The following is a 25,893-nucleotide window of genomic DNA, read 5'->3' as shown; positions in this document are numbered from 1 at the left end:
CAGCCCCCACACGACTAGCTTCAGCGTCGTTCTTCCTACAACAACTGCACTGCAAGTGAAAGTCGTCCTACGCAATAACCCTCCTCCCTCTCCTCTCTTTCGTCTCCCTCACACCAGCCACGATGAAATGTAATTAATACATTTGATTACTTTATATTAAATTTAAATAATAAAAATGTAAAAAGGTATTTCGTATTAATCATTTTTATCTGAATACAGTATTTTTGGGGTTGTGGAACGAATCATCTGAGTTTCCATTATTTCTTACGGGGAAATTCGCTTTGATATACGAGCGCTTTGGATTATGAACACGTTTCCGGAACGAATTACGCTCGCAATGCAAGGTTTTACTCTACTTATATATACATAATCATTTTTTGCCTTGTATTTCATAATACATTTCACTTATATAACCTTTTTGCTGATTTTTAAAGTGGTACATGAACAGGATAGGTGACATGTCATCATGTAAAGCAACCATAAACATATGAAAAGACCTCGGTTTACAATTTTGTTGGAGGCACACTGTTTTTTTCTCTGTATTGTCACAGCCGGGACGGCTGGTTTTTTTTACACGGGGGAGAGTGATGTCGTGAATGCAGCATCACTACCGTGTGCACACGCACACGTGACGTCACTACCACATGGGTCTACACGCACACATGACGTCATCCCGGCTGGAGGCGGGAATGACGTCAGGGCCGGTTCTGGACTCGGGAGGCCACGGGGGTGGTGTGAGGTCGTGGCACTCTCCGTGACCCCGGCTGGACACGTGACCGGATCCCAGTGGGGGCCGGGGGCCCAGGGGGGCACCGCGGGGGGCACGTGGACAGCAGGGGGGGGGGGCTTCGAGAGGGTTCTAGAAGGGAGGCAGCCTCCTCATGAGGTTCGAGGCTGCCCGTGCCGAGAATGAAGATGCATTGTGAAGACGCCGAGAAGAGTCGAGGCCTCCAGTCAGCGGACCGCCTGGCTGGGTCACGCTGGAGTAGCTCAGAGTTAGAAAAGTGTGTGTGTTAGCTAGAGTAGGTCGCTGGTCACCACCCTATGTGTAATGTACAGCGTTATAATACGATGGGCAAAGGGGCATAAAAGGGGACCTCCCCAGCCGATCGGGACCAGTCGCATCTCAAGACCCAAGACCAGCCAGCTCAGGACCCTGGAGCCCCTCGCGCCGCTTGTCCTTGACCCGGCGCCGTTCTCTGGTCTCCTAACTCCGGCGCAGAGACAGGGCCGTGAAGGATCGCCGTCTCTGGGTGTAGGCCAATCGGCTGTCAAGGACAACTCTGCGTACATAGTTCTCAAAGCGTCTTTGTTTCCACGATGCTTGCAACGCGCATCCCGGAGTGCACCACGAAACGATGGGGGGGGGGGGGGGGGAAGACCCTAGACTCCTCCCACGACTGACTTCTCCCCATGGGCCGCAGAATGCCGCCGGAGGTGGCCGTGCCGAGCGAACCCTTTCCCGCACTCGGAGCAAGCGTACGGCCACTCGCCCGTGTGAGTCCACGCGTGCACGCGCAGGTTGAAGGCCTGCGTGAACCCCTTGCCGCACTCGGAGCACACGTGCGGCTTCTCGCCCGTGTGAGTCCTAGCGTGCCTCTTCAAGGTAAAGGCATGCACGAACCTTTTCCCGCACTCCTGGCACGCGTGCGGCTTGTCGCTCGTGTGCGTCTGGGAGTGCCTCTTCAAGGCGAAGCCTTCGGTAAACCCTTTTTCGCACTCCTGGCACGCATGCGGCTTCTCGCCCGTGTGCGTCTGGGAGTGCCTCTTCAAGGTGGAGCCCTCGGTAAACCCTTTCCCGCACTCCTGGCACGCGTGCGGCTTCTCGCCTGTGTGCTTCCTCACGTGCCTCTTCAAGGCGGAGCCCTCGGTAAACCCCTTGCCGCACACCTGGCACGAGTACGGCTTGTCGCCCGTGTGCGTCTGGGAGCGCCTCACCGGGTGGACGTGCCGGCGGAAGCGCTTCCCGCGCTCCTGGCGCGCGTGCCGCTCAACGCCACCGGGGCCGCTCGCCGTCTTGTCGTCTCCTGCCAAGGCACGAACGGGCGGGATGGGCGGCGAGCGGGGGGAGCCTCGTTGTGCCCGCACGTGGCTTTGAGTCGGCGTTGACCTGAAGGTTCAATTATACAATGGAGGGTTTGTGTTTGTGTCGTGAAAGACATACATTTCTGTATTTTATGTAAAAGGGCCCCAATCCACGTGGTGGATGATGTCACAAAGCAGTCTATAAAGGGCCTCAATGCACGTGGTGGATGACGTGACAAAGCCCACCCCCCACTATGCTCACTCGTACCAGGAACGTAACAACGCGATTTGTCTTGACAACGAGGTCTTAACTAACGGTGTCAGGCCTCACGCAACAAACTAAAAACTTAAAACAAATGTGTTTATTTAACGAGGTGTAAGGCCCCCCCCCTCCACTGAGCTGCTGTTTAGCCCTTCTTTAGAAGCGACCCTGGCCATCACAAATATCATCATCACGCGGACATTCAGAGCAGCAGCACAAATATTCTCAAACGCGTCGCTGATGTCGATTCTAAACGTAGGGAGAAAAACCCGGAGGACCCGGAGAAAATATCCACGTCGCCACGGGGAGAGAGACGCCAAGTCCAAATATACAGCAGCAAGTGTCAGGGTCGGAATCAAAACCCACGACCTCCTGCGTACCGGGCGAGGTAGTCAACATCCCGTTGCGTTATTCTCTGCGAGCCGACGGCACTCACCTTGACCGATGTGCCGCTGCAAGTGCTCCGCATCCCCTGGCCAGACCCTGGCTCCCCCAGTTTGAATCGTCAACAGAACCTGAGCTGTAATTGTTACATGGCAAAAAATCGCATTCGTTCAATGATTAATATCCACGCAACCACGGGGAGAGAAACACGCAAACTCCAAATATACAGCAGCAGCAGGCAGTGTGAGGGTCGGTATCGAACCCACAACCTCCTGTAGACCAGGCGAGGTAGTCAACATCTCTACAGGGTCGGTATCGAACCCACGACCTCCTGTATACCAGGCGAGGTAGTCAACATCTCTTAGGGACATGATCTAACCCACGACCTCCTGTATACCAGGCGAGGTAGTCAACATCTCCCAGCCACACACAAACACAGCAGCAGGTAGTGTGAGGGTCGGTATCGAACCCACGACCTCCTGTAGACCAGGCGAGGTAGTCAACATCTCCCAGCCACACACAAACACAGCAGCAAGCAGTGTCAGGGTCGGTATCAAACCCACGACCTCCTGTAGACCAGGCGAGGTAGTCAACATCTCCCAGCCACACACAAATACAGCAGCAGGCAGTGTCAGGGTCGGTATCAAACCCACGACCTCCTGTAGACCAGGCGAGGTAGTCAACATCTCTTAGGGACATGATCTAACCCAGGACATCCTGTAGACCAGGCGAGGTAGTCAACATCTCTTAGGGACATGATCTAACCCACGACCTCCTGTAGACCAGGCGAGGTAGTCAACATCTCCCAGCCACACACAAACACAGCAGCAGGCAGTGTGAGGGTCGGTATCGAACCCACGACCTCCTGTAGACCAGGCGAGGTAGTCAACATCTCTTAGGGACATGATCTAACCCACGACCTCCTGTAGACCAGGCGAGGTAGTCAACATCTCCCAGCCACACACAAACACAGCAGCAGGCAGTGTGAGGGTCGGTATCGAACCCACGACCCCCTGTAGACCAGGCGAGGTAGTCAACATCTCTTAGGGACATGATCTAACTCAGGACATCCTGTAGACCGGGCGAGGTAGTCAACATCTCCCAGCCACCGAGGTGCTACCGTGCTGACCAGCATCGATGTCTCGCAGTCTCTCAGCGGAGGCTGGACACGTCCCTGCTGCATTCTTGTCCATTTCTCATTCGACGAATGGCCACTAAATGTGAGAAGCCATCTGGCAAAGCGGCGGGGAAGCTAAGAAACACGACAATAAACGCAGACAACGAAATATAACCACGATAGAGGTTTGTTTAAAGCTTTCGGTAAAATCGCGTAGATAGCTTCAAAATTAATCAAAAATAATCAACAAAAAACCACCACGTGTCGATCGTGTGGGATAAAGGGCGATACGATCCAGCCGCTGTGCGGCGCAATCGATTACCGAATCTAAGAATCGTTTGTTAATGGCTTCAAAGAATGGAGAGAATCGATTTGACAATTATGACGCGGATCGATTCTGATAGATTGAGTCGGGAAATAATCTTAACTACGGAATACCATTTGGGTCATTTTTTGTAACGCGTTTTCTAAAATTGACATAACCGCCTTGGAGCCAATCAAATTTCAGTATCTCCGCTCCCACGTGACACGGAGTTTTTTTCCCCAAACATACAGCAGCAGGCATTGTCAGGCTTGAGATGGAACCCACGACCTCCTGTAGACCAGGCGAGGTAGTTAACATCTCCTAGCCACCGTGATGATGATGAGAGAGAGATACAATCTTCAAATATACAGCAGCAGGCGTCGTCAGGGTCGAGATCGAACCCACGACCTCCTGTACACCAGGCGAGGTAGTTAACATCTCCTAGCCACCGTGATGATGATGATGAGAGACACACACTCCAAATCTACAGCAGCAGACATCGTCAGAGTCGATATCGAACCCATCTATCCACCGTGGTTCCCCTTCGATGGTAAGAGGCCGTGGTTATAATCTCGTGGAAAAATTAGGAGTCCTGTGATACTCTTAGTTTTTTCGGTAAAGTCACCACGTAGGTAAAGAATGAAATTAAAATTAATAAAAAATAAAATAATAAATGACGTTTCGGAGGCAACACAAGTCTCCGTCATCAGGTGGGACCGTCACAGCCAGATTTGCTGTATCAAGTGAGGCAGGGATTCCAAGATGCAAGTTCTTCAGATGTGAGTGTGAAAGCGATGGGTATTACCTTGTTATCGCAGCATCTCTTGAGGAAGGCCAGCGTCTCGAGAAGCTGCGACTTCTTGTCCCGTGATGCTACTGTAATAAAGGTCGCGGAAAGCAACTTCTGGAATCAGCTTCTTGGTTATTTCGGTAAAGTCATGTAGAATGGAAATAATAAAATAATAAAAATCAATAAAATAATTCTCACGACGTTTCGGCCACAACGCAAACAGCCGTCCTCAGGTGGAGAGCAGGTCTGTCGAGTAGACAGGAGTCTGCTTGCGTTGTGGCCGAAACATCGTGAGAATTATTTAATTATGTTTTATTTTTATTATTTTATTTCCATTCTATGTGACTTTACTGAAAGAACCAAGAAGATGAATCCCTGCAGTCACGAAAGCTTTAAATTGAAAAATTGTGTAATCAGGTTTGTTTATTATCTTTCTTCCACAGCTCCCATCATACGGACTCCTCTGCTATCTGACTCCGTCACGCTGTTGACAGACAGCGTGAGAGGGAGGGATAGAGAGAGAGACTGTGGCAGGCTCTGGACCCCCGTTCCTGCGTGGCGTCTCCCTTCGTTCCAGTTCTGACCACGTGTTGCCGGTCTCCACCCCTTTTAATCCCTGGGTCACGTGGTGCCTTTCAGCCAGTCCTGGGTCACCTCCCTGGAATCTTCCAGATTCCATCCTACGGTCCCAGGACCACGCCCCTGACTCGTCCCCCCATTGGCTGTGGCTAAAGCCAGCAGGGCCAATCATCTACTTCCACGTGTCACCTTCCCATTACGTCAGGGCCATGCCACTACTCCTCTCCCCATTGGTTATGGGCCTGGACCGGTAGAGCCAATCATTATAAACGAGGTGTGACCATTCAACCACCCAGGTGTACCCTCACATTACACATTGATAGCAGCCAACTCCTCTCAATACGGAGGGACATATACAGGCATCAGGGTCGGGTTCGAACCCACAACCTCTTGAATACCAGGCGAAGTAGTTAATATATCACCACCATGACTCTCCCACCCACCCACATACCCACCCATGGTCTCAGCTAGCTGATGGATGTTGCAAGCGAGAATTTCATCATCGCTTGCGGCTGGGGTTGCCATCGTCCCCCACTCCTCCAGATGTCGAGCGGAAATGGACGAGGTTTAGGACTATGGCTCATGCAGCTGCAATGGCTGCTTTGGGTACACGGTCCAGAGTGGAGAGTTTCCCTTACCTGGGCAGTGTGCTCATGACCGGATCCGGTTTGACAGCAGAGGTCTCGCATCAGTCAAGCAGCATTATCTTTTCATCGGTTGCGTAACACTGTGTGGAAGCTACCTGGTCTGTCGCTCCGCACGAAGCTTCAGGCCTTCTTGGCCATGGTAATTCCCTCCCTTTTCCACGCTTGCGAAACGTTAGAAACATTTAGGCTGGCCTGCCTGGGTTTAACCAGGCTGGATTGTGTGAGCTCAAAAATCCTTAAAAGATCTGGATAAAGTCCCATCGGTGAGCTCCTCCGGCAGGCAAGATTGCGTTGGCTGGGCCATGTAGCCCGTATGCCCAGCCACCGCATGCCTAAACAGCTTTTGTTCGGCCGGATCGAGGGGGCGAAATGGGCGCGGCACGGGCTAGAGAAGAGATATGGTACAGGAAGATGTGGAGCTGAGTGGACTTGCCGGTGACTGGTACCAGCAGTGTCAAGATCGGCCTCTGTGGAGGAGGCTCGTGAAGGACGCTACTGGTCAGTTGGAGGCATTCGCCCTATAACCAACAATAAGATGCTGGATGTACTAAATTGAGTGGCAGAAACGAGGACTCCCACATGCTCGTATTCTAACCTGGCTGAAAGAAAAAATGCATCCAATCCAAATCGATGTTTTATCTCCCGAGTTTTCAAATCCAGAGGAAGACCCAAATCTGCTTGCAGCAGTGACCGCAAACATGATTCATGGGCCATGTGGAAACCTTAATGTCAATGCAGCATGTACGAAGGTCAGAAAGTGCAGCAAGAAATATTCGAGGCAATTGATTAAAGACACACAAACTGGAGACGATGGATATCCTCGCTGTAGAAGGCGAGCTCCGGCAGATGGTGGATACGAAGCAAGACTGAAGATTAGAGGCAACACGGATATCGAAGTGAGCAGGTGGGTTGTTCCATAGTCTCCCCTTCTTTGTAAAATGTGTCAGGCGCACATTAATGTGAAATACTGTAACTCGGTGAAATCCATCAAATACATTTGCAAGTATGTCAACAAGGGAAGCGACATGGCTGTTTTTGGACTCGCGAGTGAAAACAGCCGTGACGAGGTTTCTCGGTACCAGTTGGGAAGGTGCATCAGTAGTAATGAAGCAGTTTGGCGGATTTTCAGTTTTCCTAATCACGACCGCCACCCCACCGTTGTTCGCCTCACTGTTCATTTAGAGAACGGCCAGAGAGCCGACTTCACAACTGACGACGCCCGGTTAGTTGCCGCTGAACCACCAAACACAAATCCTTTGACAGCCTTCTTTCAATTCTGTCTACAAGAACCATCTGCGAGCACATTGCTGTATCCTGAGATTCCCCAATATTACACTTGGAATTCGTCAAGCAAAGTCTTCTGCAAAAATGGAGTACCAGTTCCAGGACAGGATGCGTTTGCAAGCGAAGCCTTGGGACACGTCTACACAGTTCACCCAAACAACGGTGAATGTTTCTTGTCTCAGAATGCTACTTCACACAGTTCGAGGACCAACTTCTTTCGCAGCTCTAAAAACTGTAAACGGTGACGTATGTCAAGGCGCTCTTCCCCCTCCAACCCGGCAGCTTAAATAGACGCTCCAAGCCTGGTGCTGTTTCATTCAGACGCTGTCTTCCCGACAGACCTGTTCTTCACCTGAGGACGGCTGCTTGCGTTGTGGCCGAAACGTCGTGACAATTATTGAATTCCGTTTTATTTTTATTATTTTATTATTTCCCTTCTACGTGATGACTTTACCGAAAGAACCAAGAAGATGAATCCCTGCAGTCACGAAAGCTTTAAATCGAAAAGTATGTCAGACTTATAGAGAAGCTTGCCAAAAGCTTAGTTTAATAGATGATCACAACTGGGATACTACATTATCAGAAACAGCGTTAACATCTTTTCCAGAGCAAATAAGAAGCCTTTTCGCCATCTTATCGACCTGCAACCCATCCAACCCGAGCAGCCTGTGGGAGAACTATCGAGGAACCGTGAGTGATGATATAGTCGCAAAAGCCTGCAGAGACAACACAAAGCTCCATTTGAAATTTTGTCCGGAGGTTTTTAACGAGGTGCCAATATTGTTGGAAGATAAATGTCTAGCCATCAATAACTAGACACTGCTTCAGTTAGGCGTACAACCTCCAGAGCGGAATGAGCCTGATCTACTTAATACAGACCTTACGAGAGAAAAAAACTACAACGTTGAAGAGCTACGAAGATACGTAGAATCAAGAAAACCGCTGTTAATCGACGACCAACGAAAAACATGACATCATGGGCCACATCAGAAGGGGACAAGGTGGAATATTTTTCTCGATGCTCCAGGCGGAAGAGAAACACTTCTGACAAACTGACTCCTTGCTGAAATCCGAATGCAGAATGATTTGGCACTTGCAATCGCATCGCCTGGCATTGCATCTGTAATGAGAGAGCGCCGTCTAGGGACGACGAGGGCTAATTGATTCTAGATTTGAAGCGTTTGTGACTGCAAGGATTCATGTTCTTAGGTTTTTTCGGTAAAGTCACGTAGGTAAAATTTTTTTTAATTAATAAACATTTTTTTACAATCTATATATATAAAATCGTTCATGTCTGTGTGTCTGTGTGTGTGTGTGTGGACTGCACTTTCATTGGACGGCGGTTGCCCCTGGCAACGGCTAGCCACGCCTTCGCCGCTTTCATTGGACGGCGGTTGCCCCTGGCAACGAGTAGCAACTTTTCTCCGCGGGGTGGACGCCATTTTTAAGGGGGGGGGGGGGGGGGGACCGGCACCCGTACCCAGCGTTCGCCGGGTGGGAAAATCAGGCAAGGCGGGAGGCTCTGCACGGTGCTAGGCCTCGACACCCAACACGCCACTCTGAGGTAAATTCATACAAATTTCACGTCCTCTACAGAGTGGCGAGGGAGGCAGAGTGGCGAGGGAGGCAGAGTGGCGAGGGAGGGACTCAGCCTCAAAACGAGTAACTGGTGTGGCGTATTAACATCGCCACTGGGGAGACAAAGGCGGCCGGGCGTGGTGGATACAAGTCCCGGGCAAAGCCGGGTCATGACTATGTGTGTATGTGTTTATGTGTATGTCTGTGTGTCTGTATGTATGTGTGTATGTATGTGTCTGTATGTGTTTGTGTGTATGTATGTGTGTGTCTGTATGTATGTGTGTGTGTATTGTGTATGTGTTTGTGTGTATGTATGTGTGTGTTTGTATGTATGTGTATGTTTGTGTGTATGCATGTGTGTGTATGTGTTTGTGTGTATGTGCGGTTATGTATGTGTGTGTATGTGTGTGTCTGCAGCAAGCGCGTGTATGTGTACCTATGGACGCGCGCGCGTGTGTTGTGTAGGGGGAACGGTAGTGTAGTGCTTAGCGTACTGCCTGTGTCTATGTGTGTGTGTGTGTCTGTGTGTGTGTGTCTGTGTGTGTGTGTCTGTGTGTGTGTGTCTGTGTGTGTGTCTGTGTGTGTGTGTGTGTGTCTGTGTGTGTGCGTGTGTGGTGTGTAGGAGGAACGGTAGTGTAGTGCTTAGCGTGCTGCCTGTGTGTGTCTGTGTGTGTGTGTGTCTGTGTGTGTGTGTCTGTGTGTGTGTGTCTGTGTGTGTGTCTGTGTGTGTGTCTGTGTGTGTGCGTGTGTGGTGTGTGGGGAGCGGTAGTGTAGTGGTTAGCGTGCTGTCTGTGTGTCTGTGTGTGTGTGTCTGTCTGTGTGTGTGTTCTGTGTGTGTGTCTGCGTGTGTGGTGTGTGGGGAGCGGTAGTGTAGTGGTTAGCGTGCTGTCTTTGTGTCTGTCTGTGTCTGTCTGTGTGTTTCTGCGTGTGTCTGTGTGTGTGTGCGTCTGTGTGTGTGAGGAGCGGTGGGTGTAGTGGTTAACGCTACGCTGCGCTACCAACCCGGCGAACCGAGTTAGATTCCCGCTCATGGCCACCACCGATCAAGATTATTTGAACCTCACATAGGTCGACTCAGCCTCAAACGAGTAACTGGTGTGGCGTATTAACATCGCCACTGGGGAGACAAAGGCGGCCGGCCGTGGTGGATACAAGTCCCGGGCGAAGCCGGGTAGTACAGCTAGTCTATATATATAAAATCGTTCATGTCTGTGTGTCTGTGTGTGTGTGTGTGGACTGCACTTTCATTGGACGGCGGTTGCCCCTGGCAACGGCTAGCCACGCCTTCGCAGCTTTCATTGGACCTGGCAACGGCTAGCCACGCCTTCGCCAAGGGCTGCAGTTTCATTGGACGGCGGTTGCCCCTGCCAACGGCTAGCCACGCCTTCGCCACTTTCATAAGCTCCGTATTTAATTAAATATTAGCCATTACACAGTATTGTTGGAGCGCTAGGGGGGGGGGAAGGAACGCCACCCGTACCCTGCCTCTTCCAAGCCCACAATTTTAGGCGAGGCCGCAGGCTTTGCACGCTACTAGGCCTCGACACCCACCACGCCACTCTGAGGTAAATTCATCAAAGTTTTTCCTACTCTTCACTACACCCCCACCACAATGTGTGCTATTAATATTACTTTTAAACCCAACGCGCCAACAATCGATCACTTTAATGTTCACTGTACAAATACTCATTAAGCTGGGTGAGCGTACTGCCAGTCTATCATGTACACTGTAGCCTGCTTATTAAGCTCGGTGAGCGTACTGCCACTCTATCATGTACACTCTAGCCTGCTTATGAAGCTGAGTGCGTGTACTGGCAGTCTATAATGTGGACTCTTGCCTGCTTATTATAATCGATTCTTTATATGTTCTTTGTACAAACAGTCATTAAGCTGCTTGAGCGACCCCAGTTCGATTCCAACTCACGCCCACCACCGCTGACGATTATTTGAAACGGACCTGGCCCTCCCCTAGGTCCACTCAGCCTCAAAAGCGTAACTGCTGTCGTGTGTGAACATCGTCACTGGGGAGACAAAGGCGGCGGGGCATCGTGGATCCAAGTCCCCGGCAAAGCCGGGTCATGTGTGTGTGTGTTTGTGTTTATGTGTATGTCTGTGTGTCTCTATGTATGTGTGTATGTATGTGTATGTATGTGTTTGTGTGTATGTGTGTGTGTATGTATGTGGGTTTTTTTTATGTCTTTATGTGTATGTCTGCGTGTCTCTATGTATGTGTGTATGTACGTGTGTGCATGTGTTTGTGTGTATGTATGTGTGTGTCTATGTATGTGTGTGTATGTGTTTCTGTGTATGTATGTGTGTGTATGTATGTGTGTTATGTGTCTGTCTGTGTCTGCATGTATGTGTGTGTGTATTGTGTATGTGTTTATGTGCATGTATGTGTGTGTTTGCGTGTATGTGTATGTCTGTGTGTATGTGTTTGTGTGTATGTGTGTGTATGTATGTGTGTGTATGTCTGTGTGTGTATGTATGTCGGTTTTGCCGCCGTGGTGGATCCAAGTCAAGCGACGACTTTGTCGTATTAAGTCGCTATACACAGCGTTGCCCGGGAGGAAAATACATTTTTACTCTTAACAAATCTTTTCTACATTACATAGCAATGACAAAACAACTGTCTAATTACTTTTTAACCCGACGCGCAAAAAATATATTCTTTCTAAGGTCACTGTGCAAATACTCATTCAGCTGGCTGAGCGGACTGCCAGTATATTACGTACACTGTAGCCTGCTTATTACATTCGGTCAGTGCACTGCTTATGAAGCACAGTGGGTGTACTGCCAGTCTATAATGTGGACTGTAGCCTGGTTCTTAAATAAAGTTAGTCAATTGGTAACACGTAGGCTTTCGCTAACATTATTCATAAACACCGTTATTGCCTTTAGATCGCCTTATTTATTAATGTGTTGTAACACTCCACCACCCCACACGGACAATCAGTACAAAAGTGTCCCGTTGATAAAACAATCATAGTTCACTGCTTTACGCCACCGCTGTGTTCAAGCGTTCAAACACTACAATTAACATTTCTGATTAAAAAACAACTGTATCCTTATGTTTAAACCCCACGCGCCATTATGTTTCAACCACACGCGCCAAAAATCGATTCTTTCCATCTTCACTGTACTAATTGTCATTCAGCTGGGTGAGCGTACTGCCACTCTATAATGTACACTGTAGCCTGCTTAATAAGTAAAGTCACTCATTATGTAACACGTACGCTTTGCCAACCATTATTCAAAAACAACATTATTTCCTTTACATCGCCTTCTTTATTAATGTGTTGTAACCCTCCACCACCCCACACGGCCAATCACTACAAAAGTGTCCCCTTCATAAAACACTAATAGTTCACTGGTTTAGCCCACCGGTGTGTTCAAGCGTCAAACCACAAAAAATACCATTTCAGAGTAGGACGTTTCGCTTATGCTCGATTCAATTACCAGCCAAACGTCCTACTCCACAATTCTCTGTCCGTCTGTGTACGCTCGCTTGCGAGCCATTTGCCCGGAGCCACGTACCGTGCCCCGCCATGGCAATAGGCATGTCAGTATTTTTTTATCCGTCACCTTTAATGTCGTTTTTTTTCGTCTTTTGTTAACTTTGCTATTTATTAATTTCCCCGCGCCGCTCCGCGCTTCCCATACAAACTATTGCACCATCGATCCCCGCGTCTTTCATAGGAGAATATCTTTTTCAATCTTTTCTATTAAGTTTGCTGCCACGCATATTCATAATTTACTGTTAAACAATTTACTTTCACGCATTATACTTATTCTTTATTCATGTGCGTGACCATCCCAAATCACGCACCTTTCGTGGGGGAGACGGCTAATGCCAAGTTGCACGCTGGTAGTGACAGCAACATTTTTTTTCCCCTTAAAAATGCTTTACAAATACACTAAACGCTCACCTTAATTCTTCACTGCCTCATGTCCTGCCACATATCCACTTCTCCCGAGGGGGGTGCGGCCAACCGTGCGTTTTCTGTACCATGGCTTTGCCCACATTTACCTTCCGTACCAATCCGATATCTCGAGGATCCCCAAGCCGCTACACACTCATTTTCCGAGCGTTCGCGATTTTTGTGTTGCCTCACTCTAGAGTTTCCTGTAGCGAACCGGACTTCACCTAAAGCTAATGATCCGAGCCAACCGCCTACACCTTGAATTGTATGGCCAATGGCAGAGACGTGTTCACACCGCAAGGTGGAAACAGACTGGTCATACCGAAAGGCGTCAGGTCAACGTTTCGTTTGGAACCCCATAAATCGGGGCCACGCAACACTATTTTCACACCGCCATAGTCGTGTTGCCCCATCGGAAGGGCCCCATTGGAAGGGATCTCCAACACGACTTGAGAGCACCACAGTCGTGTTGCCTCATTGCTAGCGAACTACAACACTACTCTAAACTACAGTTGGGTTTCCCCATTCGTAGGGATAATCAACCCCACTGTCAACCGACATTTAGTGTTGACGCTTTTGCGTTCAGCGCTATTGGTGGTCTTTTCCCACGCACGTGTCAACTTGCTGCACTTCATTCGAAGTTCTTTTTTCTCTTCCATAGAAACAAAGTATCCATGTCTACATCAAGCAAGGGAAAGCGTAAAGCGCAAACCACGACAACTAAACAAGCCAACAAAAAAGCCCGTACAACCACCGACGAAGCACCCTCCATACCTGCACCAAAGCGCGTTATGACCGAACAACAAAAAAAGCTAAAACGTCAACGGCCGGCGTTTATACATGCGGCGCAAACGGCTAAAGCCTTGCAACAAAGCCGCCACAATAAAGCAATTGCCAAGGCGCGTTTGCGCACCCAAGCTACTGCAAAACAACTTGAAGCCAGACGCCAACGCAACCGAGAGCTCATGTCTTACGCACGTGCCAACGAAACCCCCGAAGAACGCGACGCGCGACACCTACGCAACCGTGAGGTTACGTCGGACGCACGTGCCGCGGAAACCGAGGAACAACGCGACGCGCGACGCCAACGCAACCGAGAGCTCATGTCGGACGCACGTGCCGAGGAAACCGACCATGAACGCGAGGCGCGACGCCAACGCAACCGAGAGCTCATGTCTTACGCACGTGCCAACGAAACCCCCGAACGCGAGGCGCGACGCCACCGCGACCGCGAGGCGACGTCGGACGCACGTGCTAACGAAAACCGCTGAAGAACGCGACGCGCGACGCCTCCGCAACCGGGAAGTTATGTCGGCCGCACGTTCTAACGAAAGCACCGAAGAGCGTCAAGCGCGACGCCGAGTGGATCGCGAGGCAACTGCCGTGGCACGGCAAAATGAAGATGAACGCCAACTCTCAACACCACGCGCTGACGATGCGCAGCGCAGAGCTGTCCGGGTCTCGACAAACTATCGAGACCTAATTGGCGCGGCATTCGTCTATTCACCCCACGACCCATATGCCGATATGCGCGTTCTCCAACTTAGTCTCATGGACAAGCGGTGTGTCCAATGCACTGCTTTAACGTTTGCAGGAGAACCCAAGGGTCTATGTTGTGCAAGTGGCAAGGTTGTATTGCCTGCTTTGCCACAACCCCCTTCGCCGTTGAATCAACTGTTGTACGGGAATGGAGACTTGGATCGGCATTTCCAAAACAATATCCGGCGCTTTAACTCTGCATTTCAGATGACCAGCTTTGGTGCAGACGTTAAGGATCAGGGGGGCTTTATGCCAACGTTTCGCGTCAAGGGTCAAGTGTACCATAGAATAGGGTCATTGTTGCCTTTCGCTGATAATAATCCTCAGTTCTTGCAGATTTATTTCTGCGATGGTATCGACACCGCCACCAATGCTCGATTGAGCTTCACAGTTCAGAACGAACGAGATCGGTCCAAGGACCGTGAGGTGGTTGTGATGCTTCAAGACATGCTTAATGACCACAACGAGTTGGTGCGGCAGTTCAAAAACCATCTTGGGAATTTGACTACACCAGGCCAGCGCTTGATCATTCGTGGGGACAAAACACCTGGGGATGAACATCGTGGGCGCTACAACGCACCAACAGCACCCGACGTCGCAGTCATCATCTGTGGAGAAAACGGAAAGAAAAGGGACATTGTGCTTGAGAAATCAAGCGGTGTTCTGGTGCGGATTTCCGAATTTAATCCAACGTATGATCCACTGCAGTACCCCTTGATTTTTTGGAACGGGCATGATGGTTATCACTTTGATATATATCAAAACGGAGGGCAAAGCGCTAAAAAGGTGTCATGTATGCAATTCTACTGCTACATGCTCATGATTCGCGACGGTACTAAGAACCTATTGCTGTACTATCGTGAATTGTTCCATCAATTCGTGGTCGACATGTACGCCAAAATTGAATCTGAACGATTGGACTTTATCCGTTACAACCAAACAAAATTGCGCAGTGAATCTTACTTCCATTTGTGTGACGCGATGAATCAGGCAGACGCGGATCCTACTCAAATTGGGAGACGTGTCGTCTTGCCTGCTACGTTCACTGGTAGCCCGAGACACATGCACAAATACGCTCAAGATGCCATGGCGTATGTGCGCAAGTACGGCCGACCTGATCTTTTTGTTACGTTCACATGCAACCCCAAGTGGGAGGAAATACAACGTCATCTATTCCAAAACCAAAAACCTACACATCGTCACGATGTGATCGCTCGGGTCTTTCGTCTCAAGCTTAAAAAAATGATGGAAGTCATCTGGAAGGGAAAAATATTTGGTGACACCATTTGCCACATGTATTCGGTGGAATGGCAAAAACGTGGGTTACCCCATGCGCACATCTTGGTTTGGTTGGCTACAAAAATACGCCCCAATCAAGTGGATCTCATTATCACTGCTGAGATCCCAGATTCCAACAATGGACCCTGCTTTGTACACAACTGTCACTACAAACTTGCTTCATGGTCCATGCGGAAGGGACAATCCTTCCTCACCGTGCATGCTAAATGGCGTTTGTTCCAAGCGCTACCCCAGGCAATTCATTGTCGAAACACAAACTGACAAAGAAGGGTATCCTTTATACAGAAGACGAGATTCCAACCATGGTGGTCATACATTCAAAAAGACTATCCGTGGGAAAGAATTTACGTACGACAACCGATATGTTGTGCCATATTCGCCGATTTTGTGCAAAATGTTCCATGCGCACATCAATGTCGAATTTTGTCAGTCTGTGAAGGCTATCAAATACATTTGCAAGTATGTCTACAAAGGCAGCGACCAAGCTGTGTTTGAGGTCACTGGAGGCACGGCAAATTTTGACGAGGTTCGACAGTTTCAACAGGGCCGCTACATAAGCAGCAACGAGGCTATATGGAGAATCTTCAGCTTTTCCATCCATGATCGGTTTCCTGCCGTTGTCCATCTTGATGTGCATCTAGAAAACGGTGAACGCGTGTATTTTACAGCCGGCAACGTCGACAAAGTCCTTCAAGTGCGTCGCAATACTAAGTTGACTGCATTCTTCAAACTTTGCGAAAGCGATGAGTTTGCGCGTACGCTACTGTACTCTGACATTCCGTCGTATTACACTTGGAAGAACTACACTTGGAACCGTCGTCTCAAGGGCCTACCAGTGGAAGGCTGGCCTGGCGTTTGCAAGGACCACGCATTGGGTCGCCTCTATACCGTTCATATGTCCCAAACGGAATGCTATTATCTCCGCTTGCTTTTGATTAACGTCAGAGGCCCAACATCCTTTCACTCCATTAAAACGGTCGATGGACAACTTTGTGATACGTTTAAACAAGCGTGCCAAGGTTTGCACCTTCTGGAAAGCGAACATCATTTGCACCAGGCCATGCAAGAAGCAGTAGACTGTCGAGGACCGTCAAAAATCCGAGATCTATTCGCTATTATTTTGACTACGTATACTCCAGCTAATGCGAGAGACCTGTGGGATGCTTACAAAGATCACATGGCTGAAGACATTCTATTTCGCTATCAAAATGAGTCCAACGACCAAGGACTTAAATTGTCCGATGCTATGACTAATGAGGCTTTGATCTTGATAGAGAACATCACTTTGTCTATGGCGGGCCGCCCGTTGGAACACTTTGGTCTGGATACACCTCGACGAGACCTTCCAGTGCCCCTTTGTGCTGAAATTGTTCGGGAGCAGAACTACGATACTATTGCTCTCTCACATTTAGTGGACCACAATCTGCCTCTATTGCAGAATGTGCCTGCGCAACATACGGCATATGTATCATTGATAGAGAAGATCTACTCCGGACAAGGTTCCGTCACCTTCCTCGACGCACCTGCTGGCACTGGGAAGACGTTCCTCATCAACACCATATTAGCCTCTGTCCGGTGCAAAGGAGATATTGCGTTAGCAACAGCTTCTTCTGGCATTGCTGCTACTCTTATGGATGGGGGACGCACAGCTCATTCCACATTCAAGCTACCACTCAATTTGACACGTGAAGATGCCACTTGCAATATCTCCAACCAAAGTGGTACTGCCAAATTGTTACGTGCTTGCAAAGTCATTGTTTGGGATGAATGTACGATGGCACACAAAAGAGCTGTAGAACTCCTCGATGACACTTTACGCGATATCCGCGAACCCCGTCAAGTCATGGGAGGAGTCTGTGTCATTTTATCAGGGGACTTTCGTCAGACACTGCCTATCATTACCCGGGGAACCATGGCGGATGAGGTCCATGCGTGCTTGAAGAAAAGCCGCCTTTGGACCCAGGTCGATAAGCTAAAGTTGACTACTAACATGCGCCTATTGACCAGTGGGGATTTGTCGGCTCAACGTTTTGCCGACACATTACTCCACATTGGAAATGGGACTATGCAGCCAATCCATAACGATGACATTACACTCCCTATCGACTTTTGTCATATGTTGTCGTCTCCTAGCGACTTAAAAGACAAAGTCTATCCTGATATCGCCACCAAACCTATGGGAGATGATTTGTGCACTTGGCTATGTGCACGAGCTATACTGGCACCCCGGAACGATGATGTCAATGCAATCAATGCTCATATTTTGGGGTTGCTGCCACAGCCTGCTGTGACGTACAAGTCGTTCAACAAGACACTTGAAAATGACGATGCAGTACGCTTTCCCACTGAATTTCTTGACTCTCAAGAATTGCCAGGCATGCCTCAACACAAACTCACGCTGAAGGTTGGCGCACCTATACTTTTGTTGCGAAATCTCAATGCTCCAAAACTCTGCAATGGTACAAGACTTTGTGTCAAGTCTTTGTTTCCAAACTTAATTGAAGCAGTTGTGTTGACTGGCAGTCACAAAGGGGTTGAAGTGCTATTGCCACGGATCCCCATTATTGCCGAAGATGTCCCATTTCCCTTCAAGCGAACGCAATTCCCCATTCGTTTGGCTTATGCAATGACCATTAACAAATCTCAAGGTCAAACATTCCTAATTGCTGGGATCAATCTACAAACGCCTTGCTTTGCCCACGGCCAACTATACGTGGCCTGCTCTCGCGTCGGATCCGCCAAAAACGTATTTGTCTACGCACCTGGCGGTATCACGAAAAACATTGTGTACCCACAAGCTCTCATTGATTAGTTTCTAAACTTCCGTAATCAATTATCTTTAAACACTTCACTTAAACACACTCTTTACTTACCTTTTTATAACACTCCGTAATAAATTATTCGATACACTTTAACATCTTTCTCTGTCCCCACTTATGTACCCGCCACAAGCGCAACGCGTGCACATGCAAACCACAAAATACAAAGCCTCCAACTCAGACAACACGTGAGGACCCGTGCAACGGCGGGTTTTACTGCGAATTGCCAAAGTTGTCAATATGTGTGTCTGTTCAACATGTTAACCGTATTTCCCGACATGCAACAAACAGCAAATTTCGCATGGGGCTACTTTGCAGACTGTACACCATGCAAACATTCTCAAAATACACTTTTTTTAGGGGAGGGGGTGAGCTCAATAATTCATATATTTTGGTACACCAATTGACCTGTGACGTCAAATATGTCATGTGACCCGTGCATGTGTAAGCGTAACGCATTGCAGTGTCGTGGTTAGCGCGCCGCGCTACGAACCCGGCCACCCAAGTTCCATTCCCGCTCACGGCCACCACCGGTGACGATTATTTGAACCGGTCGTGGGCCTACCCTAGGTCCACTCAGCCTCAAAAAGAGTAACTGCTGTGGCGTATGAACATCGCCACTGGGGAGACAAAGGCGGCCTGGCGTCGTGTATCCAAGACCCGGGCGAAGCCGGGTAGTACAGCTAGTTAATAAAAGTAAAATAAAAATAAAATAAAAATCGCCTATAAACTTATAGCTGATTTTTATTTTATTTTACTTATTATTATTACAAATAATAAATTACAATTAATAAAAGTAAAATAAAATAAAAATCACCTATAAACTTATAGCTGATTTTTATTTAATTTTACTTTTTATTATTACAAATAATAAATTACAATTAATAAAAGTAAAATAAAAATAAAATAAAAATCACCTATAAACTTATAGCTGATTTTTATTTTATTTTTATTTTACCTACGTGACTTTACCGAAAAAACCTAAGAACACGAGGGCTAATTGTACAGTCACTGCGGGGTCACTAATATCCAATGAGAAGGAAGGGCTCCATCTGGGCCAAAGGCAACGGGTAGAGCTCGTGGCTGCTGTGTGCGGGAACCATCCGGAAGGTTCCACGAGGAGGCGTGGCTCGAGGCGGAGCTTAGCAATGTGAGGAGAGGCGGTGAGAGGACGCCACGACATCTACACTCTGAGTACCGTGACGTGTCGCCAGTAACTACAACCAGCTTCATCAGGCGACAGCCACATTTGTGGAGAAGTCTTGGATTGTGTGAGGAGCTCACAAATCCTTGAAAGATCTGGACAAAGTCCCATCGGTGAGCGAGTGAGCCACTCCCAACGCCCTCACCCCTGGAGTCTCCTCACCCTCCTCACCACCCTACACCTCATCTCTTCCTCCTCACCCTCACCCTGCGCTTCCTCTCCAGCTGGCGTATCTCAGCCATGATGGCGTCTATCTGCTTCAGAATCCGGCACTCCTCCTCCGCCCTCTTGTCACCCTCCTCCTCACCCTCCTCCTCCGCCTCTTCGCCCGACTTGCAGTCGCCGCCATCGGCTGCACTGCGTGATCTCTGTAGTCTCCTCCTCGTCCTCCTATTCCTCCTCCTTTTCCTCATCTCCCTCTTCTCCTCCTCCTCCTCTTCGTTGTCCGCCTCCTCCTCCTCGTCTCCCGCTCTGTCGACGCTCGGCTGGAGGCGGCTGGCGTGGAACTTCAGCACCAGCCTGCGAACGCCCCCCGTAGCCCCCACCTCCTCGTCGTCGTCGTCGTCCCTCCGCTCCTTCGCCTCGTCACCCTCCACCACCTCCTTCACCTCCTCCTCCTCGTCGTCGTCCCTCCGCTCCTTCGCCTCGTCACCCTCCACCACCACCACCTCCGGCGACACGGCAGTAGCCGTTGTTGACGTTGACCACGAAGACGACGACGACGACGACGTGTCCTCCGACAACGACAAACAGCCGGACAGCGGCGATGACGACGATCTCTGCCGCTGATATTGTTGCTGCAGTCGTCGTCGCCGTCGACGTGTCGTCAGGGCACCACGACGAGCCCGGCGCTTCTCGCTGGGCGCTGGCGGCTCGTCCAGCAGCGAGGACAAGTGCAATGCCGCCTCACGCAGGGCCCGGCGCTGCTTGTCTGTGAGCGGCGGCGCCGCCGGCATCGGAGGAGACGGAGGAGACGGAGGAGAGCGGCAGGTAGAGGAGCCCGGAGCGGGATCGGGATTCCGTTCCGCCGGGCAATCCGCCACCGCCACCGCCTCCTGCCGCTTCCTTAGCGGCGAGCGCTCAGCCAAAACCTCCTCCTCCTCTTCCATCACCTCGTCCACCTCGTCCACCTCTTCCTGTCCTCCTCTCGCTCCGCCTCCTCCACCCCTTCCGCTCCCCCTCCTGCCCCGGCCCCGCCACCAAAAGCTGATCTGTCTCTCCCATTCCGCACGCGGTCGAACAGTGGCCTCCCTGCGTCTCTCTGCCTCCTCCACCTCCTCCACCTCCTCCTCCACCTCATCCACCGCCTCCTCCACCGCCTTCTCCACCACCTCCTCCATCACCTCCTCCACCGCCTTCTCCACCACCTTCTCCACCGCCTCCTCCACCACCTCCTCCACCACCTCCTCCACCGCCTTGTCCACCACCTCCTCCTTCACCGCCTTGTTCACCACCTCCTCCACCGCCTCCTCCACCGCCTTGTCTACCACCTCCTCCACCGCCTTCTCCACTGCCTCCTCCTCCACCTCCTCCACCTCCTCCTCTTCCACCCCCTCCTCCACCCCCTCCTCCACCACCTCTTCGCCCGCTGGCCCCGACTCTCCGCCACCGTCTCCGCGCTCCGGGGCGATTCCCAGCGGCGTCGTCGACGTCGGCGTTGACCGGGGGGACACCAGCGGAGTCTCCCGGCGGCGCCCCCCCTCGGGAGCCGCCGGGAACGTCACGGGGCGACGACGACGACGACTGCGGGGGGGGCGGGGGGGGTGGGGGGGGCGGGGAGGGGGCCCCGGCGTGGGCCCGGGCCCCGCGGCGTCACCGCCAGCGGCGCCGTCGACGGGGCGGGCGACCTTGAAGGGCGCCGCGTGAGACTCGTCGTCCGTGTAGCGCTTGGGCGCTACGCGGACGAGACGGGAGGAGCGAGTCCTCTCGGAGGGGGCGGTGGCGGCCGTGGCCGGGGTCAGGGCTGGGGGAGGCCATCCGGGGAGCCGCTGGAGAGGGGGGGGGGAGGACGTGGGGTCAGATTCCAGCATTCAGCACACAAACATCCTATCTCCCGTGGTAGTAGTAGTGGTGGTGGTATTGGTGGTAGTGGTGATGGTAGTGGGAGTGTTGTTTTGTCAGCCCTTGAATCTGGTGCAACCGCAACAAACAAAAGACAAAAACATGAACAAGAAAACATCTTAAAGTGACTATATGTGACTGAGTGCAAACAGAAAATCCAGGAAAAAACAGCACAATATTTCAGAAAAAGCACTGTACACCAACGCTGTGTGCAAAAATCCCAGTGGGATGCAAGTCAAACAACAACAACAACCACCACTAGACAACTTAGATTAAGGCCATCAGTTTAACTCCGTACTCCAACAAACATGGCCAAACAAATACACTTTTCGAAATCACCAAAATAAAGCCATAAAAGCAATGTAACAGTGATCTGTGACCGAATTTTCACAATAAACGACATAAACATGTGCCTCCAAACCCTGCAGCCATAGGTGGCTGCGTGAGTCACTCAGAACAGCAGGATCATCATCAGGAGTATCAAATTGTTGGTAGTGATGGTAGTGGTGGTAGTAGTGGTGGTGGTAATGGTGGAAGTGGTGGTGGTAGAAGTGGTGGTGTAATGGTGGTGGTAGTGGAGGGAGTAGTGGTGGTAATGGTGGTGGTGTCCGGCAAAACAACCCCCTACTATCACCCAGCTTAATAACCAGGCTACAGTCGACATTATAGACTGTCAGTACTCACCCAGCTTAATAACCAGGCTGCAGTCTACATTATAGACTGCCAGTACACTCAGCTTAATAATGTAGACTGTAGCCTGGTTATTAAGCTGGGTGAGTGTACTGACAGTCTATAATGTAGACTGTAGCCTGGTTATTAAGCTGGGTGAGTGTACTGGCAGTCTATAATGTAGACTGTAGCCTGGTTATTAAGCTGGGTGAGTGTACTGACAGTCTATAATGTAGACTGTAGCCTGGTTAAGCTGGGTGAGTGTACTGACAGTCTATAATGTAGACTGTAGCCTGGTTAAGCTGGGTGAGTGTACTGGCAGTCTATAATGTATACTCTACAATACAGTCTGCATTATAGACTGTCAGTACACTCACCCAGCTTAAGAACCAGGCTACAGTCAACATTCGATATTTTAAAGCTTTTTTTAATACTTTTATTCACTTTATTTTTCTTTCCACGTAACTTTACCGAAAGAACCAAAGAATATTTTATTCCTGCAATCACGAGAGTTTTAAGTCAAAATGACACAATCGGTATTTTTATCCCAGCCACTAACTTATCTTCACCATCATCATCCAGATAATGATCTTCATCAGAAATTCCCCATCATTGTCTTCCACTTCTTGCTGTTGCATTGCTTTCATGGCTTTATTTTGGTGATTTCGAAAAGTTTTTTTGGTTTGGCCATGTTTGTTTGTTGATGTACAGAGTTAGACTGATGGCCTTAATCTAAGTTGTCTTGTGGTTGTTGTTGTTGTTTGACTTGCATCCCACTGGGGTTTTTGCACACAGCGTTGGTGTACGGTGTTTTTTTCTGCAATATTTTGCTGTTTTTTCTTGGATTTTCTGTTTGCACTCAGTCACATAGTCACTTTAAGATGTTTTTTGTTCATGTTTTTGTTTCTTGTTTGTTGCGGTTGCACCCGATTCAAGAGCCGAATGGCTCACACGGCTCTGTACCTAATACATGAACTTGAAATGAACTTGAACTTGCCCGCAATTCCTCTCTTGTTGCGGGTCTCGGATCGATAATTTGCAGCGTGCTCTGTAGATTTGACCCCTACGCGAGGTCACAGAAGCAAACGCATAGTGGGTGCAACTCTACAAAGCACAGATGCAATTTTATTCCAGCCACGATGTCCATTTTAAGCATTAAAGTACTCGCTGAAAAAGAAAACAGTCATCTCAACGAATACTGGCACATCTCATGCCCCTCATGAGGTAAACTATTCACAAATTCAAGCGTTTGTATTTTGTCAATGGAATGACCATAGACTCAGCACTGCACCATAGACTCAACACTGCACCATAGACTCAACACTGCCCCATAGACTCAACACTGCACCATAGACTCAACACTGCACATAGACTCAACACTGCCCCCATAGACTCAACACTGCACCATAGACTCAACACTGCACATAGACTCAACACTGCACCATAGACTCAACACTGCACACAGACTCAACACTGCCCCCATAGACTCAACACTGCACCATAGACTCAACACTGCACATAGACTCAACACTGCACCATATACTCAGCACTGCCCATAGACTCAACACTGCACATAGACTCAACACTACCCATAGACTCAACACTGCCCATAGACTCAACACTGCACCATAGACTCAACACTGCACCATAGACTCAGCACTGCACCATAGACTCAACACTGCACCATAGACTCAACACTGCACCATAGACTCACCACTGCACCACAGACTCAACACTGCACCATAGACTCAACACTGCACCATAGACTCAACACTGCACCATAGACTCAGCACTGCACTATAGACTCAACACTGCACCATAGACTCAACACTGCACCATAGACTCAACACTGCACCATAGACTCAGCACTGCACCATAGACTCAACACTGCACCATAGACTCAACACTGCACATAGACTCAACACTGCACCATAGACTCAACACTGCCCATAGACTCAACACTGCACCATAGACTCAACACTGCACCTGGAAACCATCTGCAAATCACGGGCTGGACATTGGAGGACATTGCTTACCTCGTGTTTTCCCTCACGAGAGGCGATCTCGTGCCTCTGTGGGGTCGTCATCGTCGTTAATTTCGACACCGAAATTTAAACAAAAACATCAAAAATCGCCCTCACCACTCTCAAGATGGCGGCTGGCACCACGTGGGTAGGCGGGAACCTAATCTGATTGGCTCCGAGGTGGAGCGGGGAGGGGCGTCACGTGGGTAGGGGGAACCTAATCTGATTGGCTCCGAGGCGGAGCGGGGAGGGGCGTCACGTGGGTAGGGGGAACCTAATCTGATTGGCTCCGAGGCGGAGCGGGGAGGGGCGTCACGTGGGTAGGGGGAACCTAATCTGATTGGCTCCGAGGCGGAGCGCGGGGAGGGGCGTCACGTGGGTACGGGGAACCTAATCTGATTGGCTCAACGGCGGAGCGGGGAGGGGCGAGAAGGAGGAGCCAAATAAAATTAGCGGGAAAACAAATCCCGCATCACGTGGGTAAGAAGGACCTAACCTGATTGGCTGTAAGGCGTTGGCTTTGACCAATCAGAGAGCTCCAATCACTGCAGAAGGTCTGTGTTGTATCTGTGTGTCTGTGTGTGTGTCTGTGTGTGTATCTGTGTGTGTGTGTCTGTGTGTGTATCTGTGTGTGTGTCTGTGTATGTCTGTGTGTGTATCTGTGTGTATCTGTGTGTGTGTCTGTGTGTTTATCTGTGTGTGTATCTGTGTATGTCTGTGTGTGTATCTGTGTATGTGTCTGTGTATGTCTGTGTGTGTGTGTATCTGCGTGTGTGTCTGTGTGTGTGTCTGTGTGTGTATCTGTGTGTGTGTCTGTGTGTGTCTGTGTGTGTATCTGTGTATGTCTGTGTGTGTATCTGTGTATGTGTCTGTGTATGTCTGTGTGTGTGTGTATCTGCGTGTGTATCTGTGTGTGTGTCTGTGTGTGTATCTGTGTGTGGGGAGCGGTAGTGTAGCGGTTAGCGCGCTGCGCTATGAACCTGGCGACCCGGGTTCGATTCTCGCTCACGGCTAACACCAGTGACGAATATCTGAACCGGTCCTGGGCCTCCCCTAGGTCGACTCAGCCTTAAATGAGTACCTGGTGCGGTGTGTAAACATCGCTACTGGGGAGACAAAGGCGGTCGGGCGTGGTACTGGCCACCCACCCCCTCGTGTACCGTTCTGGCCTTCATAGGTGCTCGCTAACAGCACTTGCCCCTACAGTCTGTTAAGGCTATACGGGGGATCTTTATCTTTATTTTTTTATCTGTGTGTGTATCTGTGTGTGTGTCTGTGTATGTCTGTGTGTGTATCTGTGTGTATCTGTGTGTGTGTCTGTGTGTTTATCTGTGTGTGTATCTGTGTATGTCTGTGTGTGTATCTGTGTATGTGTCTGTGTATGT

At 49.8% G+C, this 25,893-nt stretch overlaps 1 protein-coding gene across 1 annotated transcript; it reads right to left on the bottom strand.

Annotated features, from left to right (window-relative positions):
- Positions 1-1,383: 1,383 nt before the first annotated feature.
- LOC133362175 (zinc finger protein 239-like) lies at positions 1,384-2,686 on the bottom strand. Its single transcript, XM_061581127.1, has 2 exons — positions 2,668-2,686; positions 1,384-2,027 (listed from the first exon to the last, which is right to left on the bottom strand). The coding sequence occupies exons 1-2, from the start codon at positions 2,684-2,686 to the stop codon at positions 1,384-1,386; spliced, it is 663 nt and encodes a 220-aa protein (XP_061437111.1).
- Positions 2,687-25,893: the final 23,207 nt, after the last annotated feature.

This window comes from Lethenteron reissneri, unplaced genomic scaffold (assembly GCF_015708825.2).
Source record: "Lethenteron reissneri isolate LAM-NWPU_2019-01 unplaced genomic scaffold, ASM1570882v1 scaffold_1396, whole genome shotgun sequence".
NCBI classification, from domain to species: domain Eukaryota; kingdom Metazoa; phylum Chordata; class Hyperoartia; order Petromyzontiformes; family Petromyzontidae; genus Lethenteron; species Lethenteron reissneri.
This window is presented reverse-complemented; position numbering and strand designations above follow the sequence as displayed.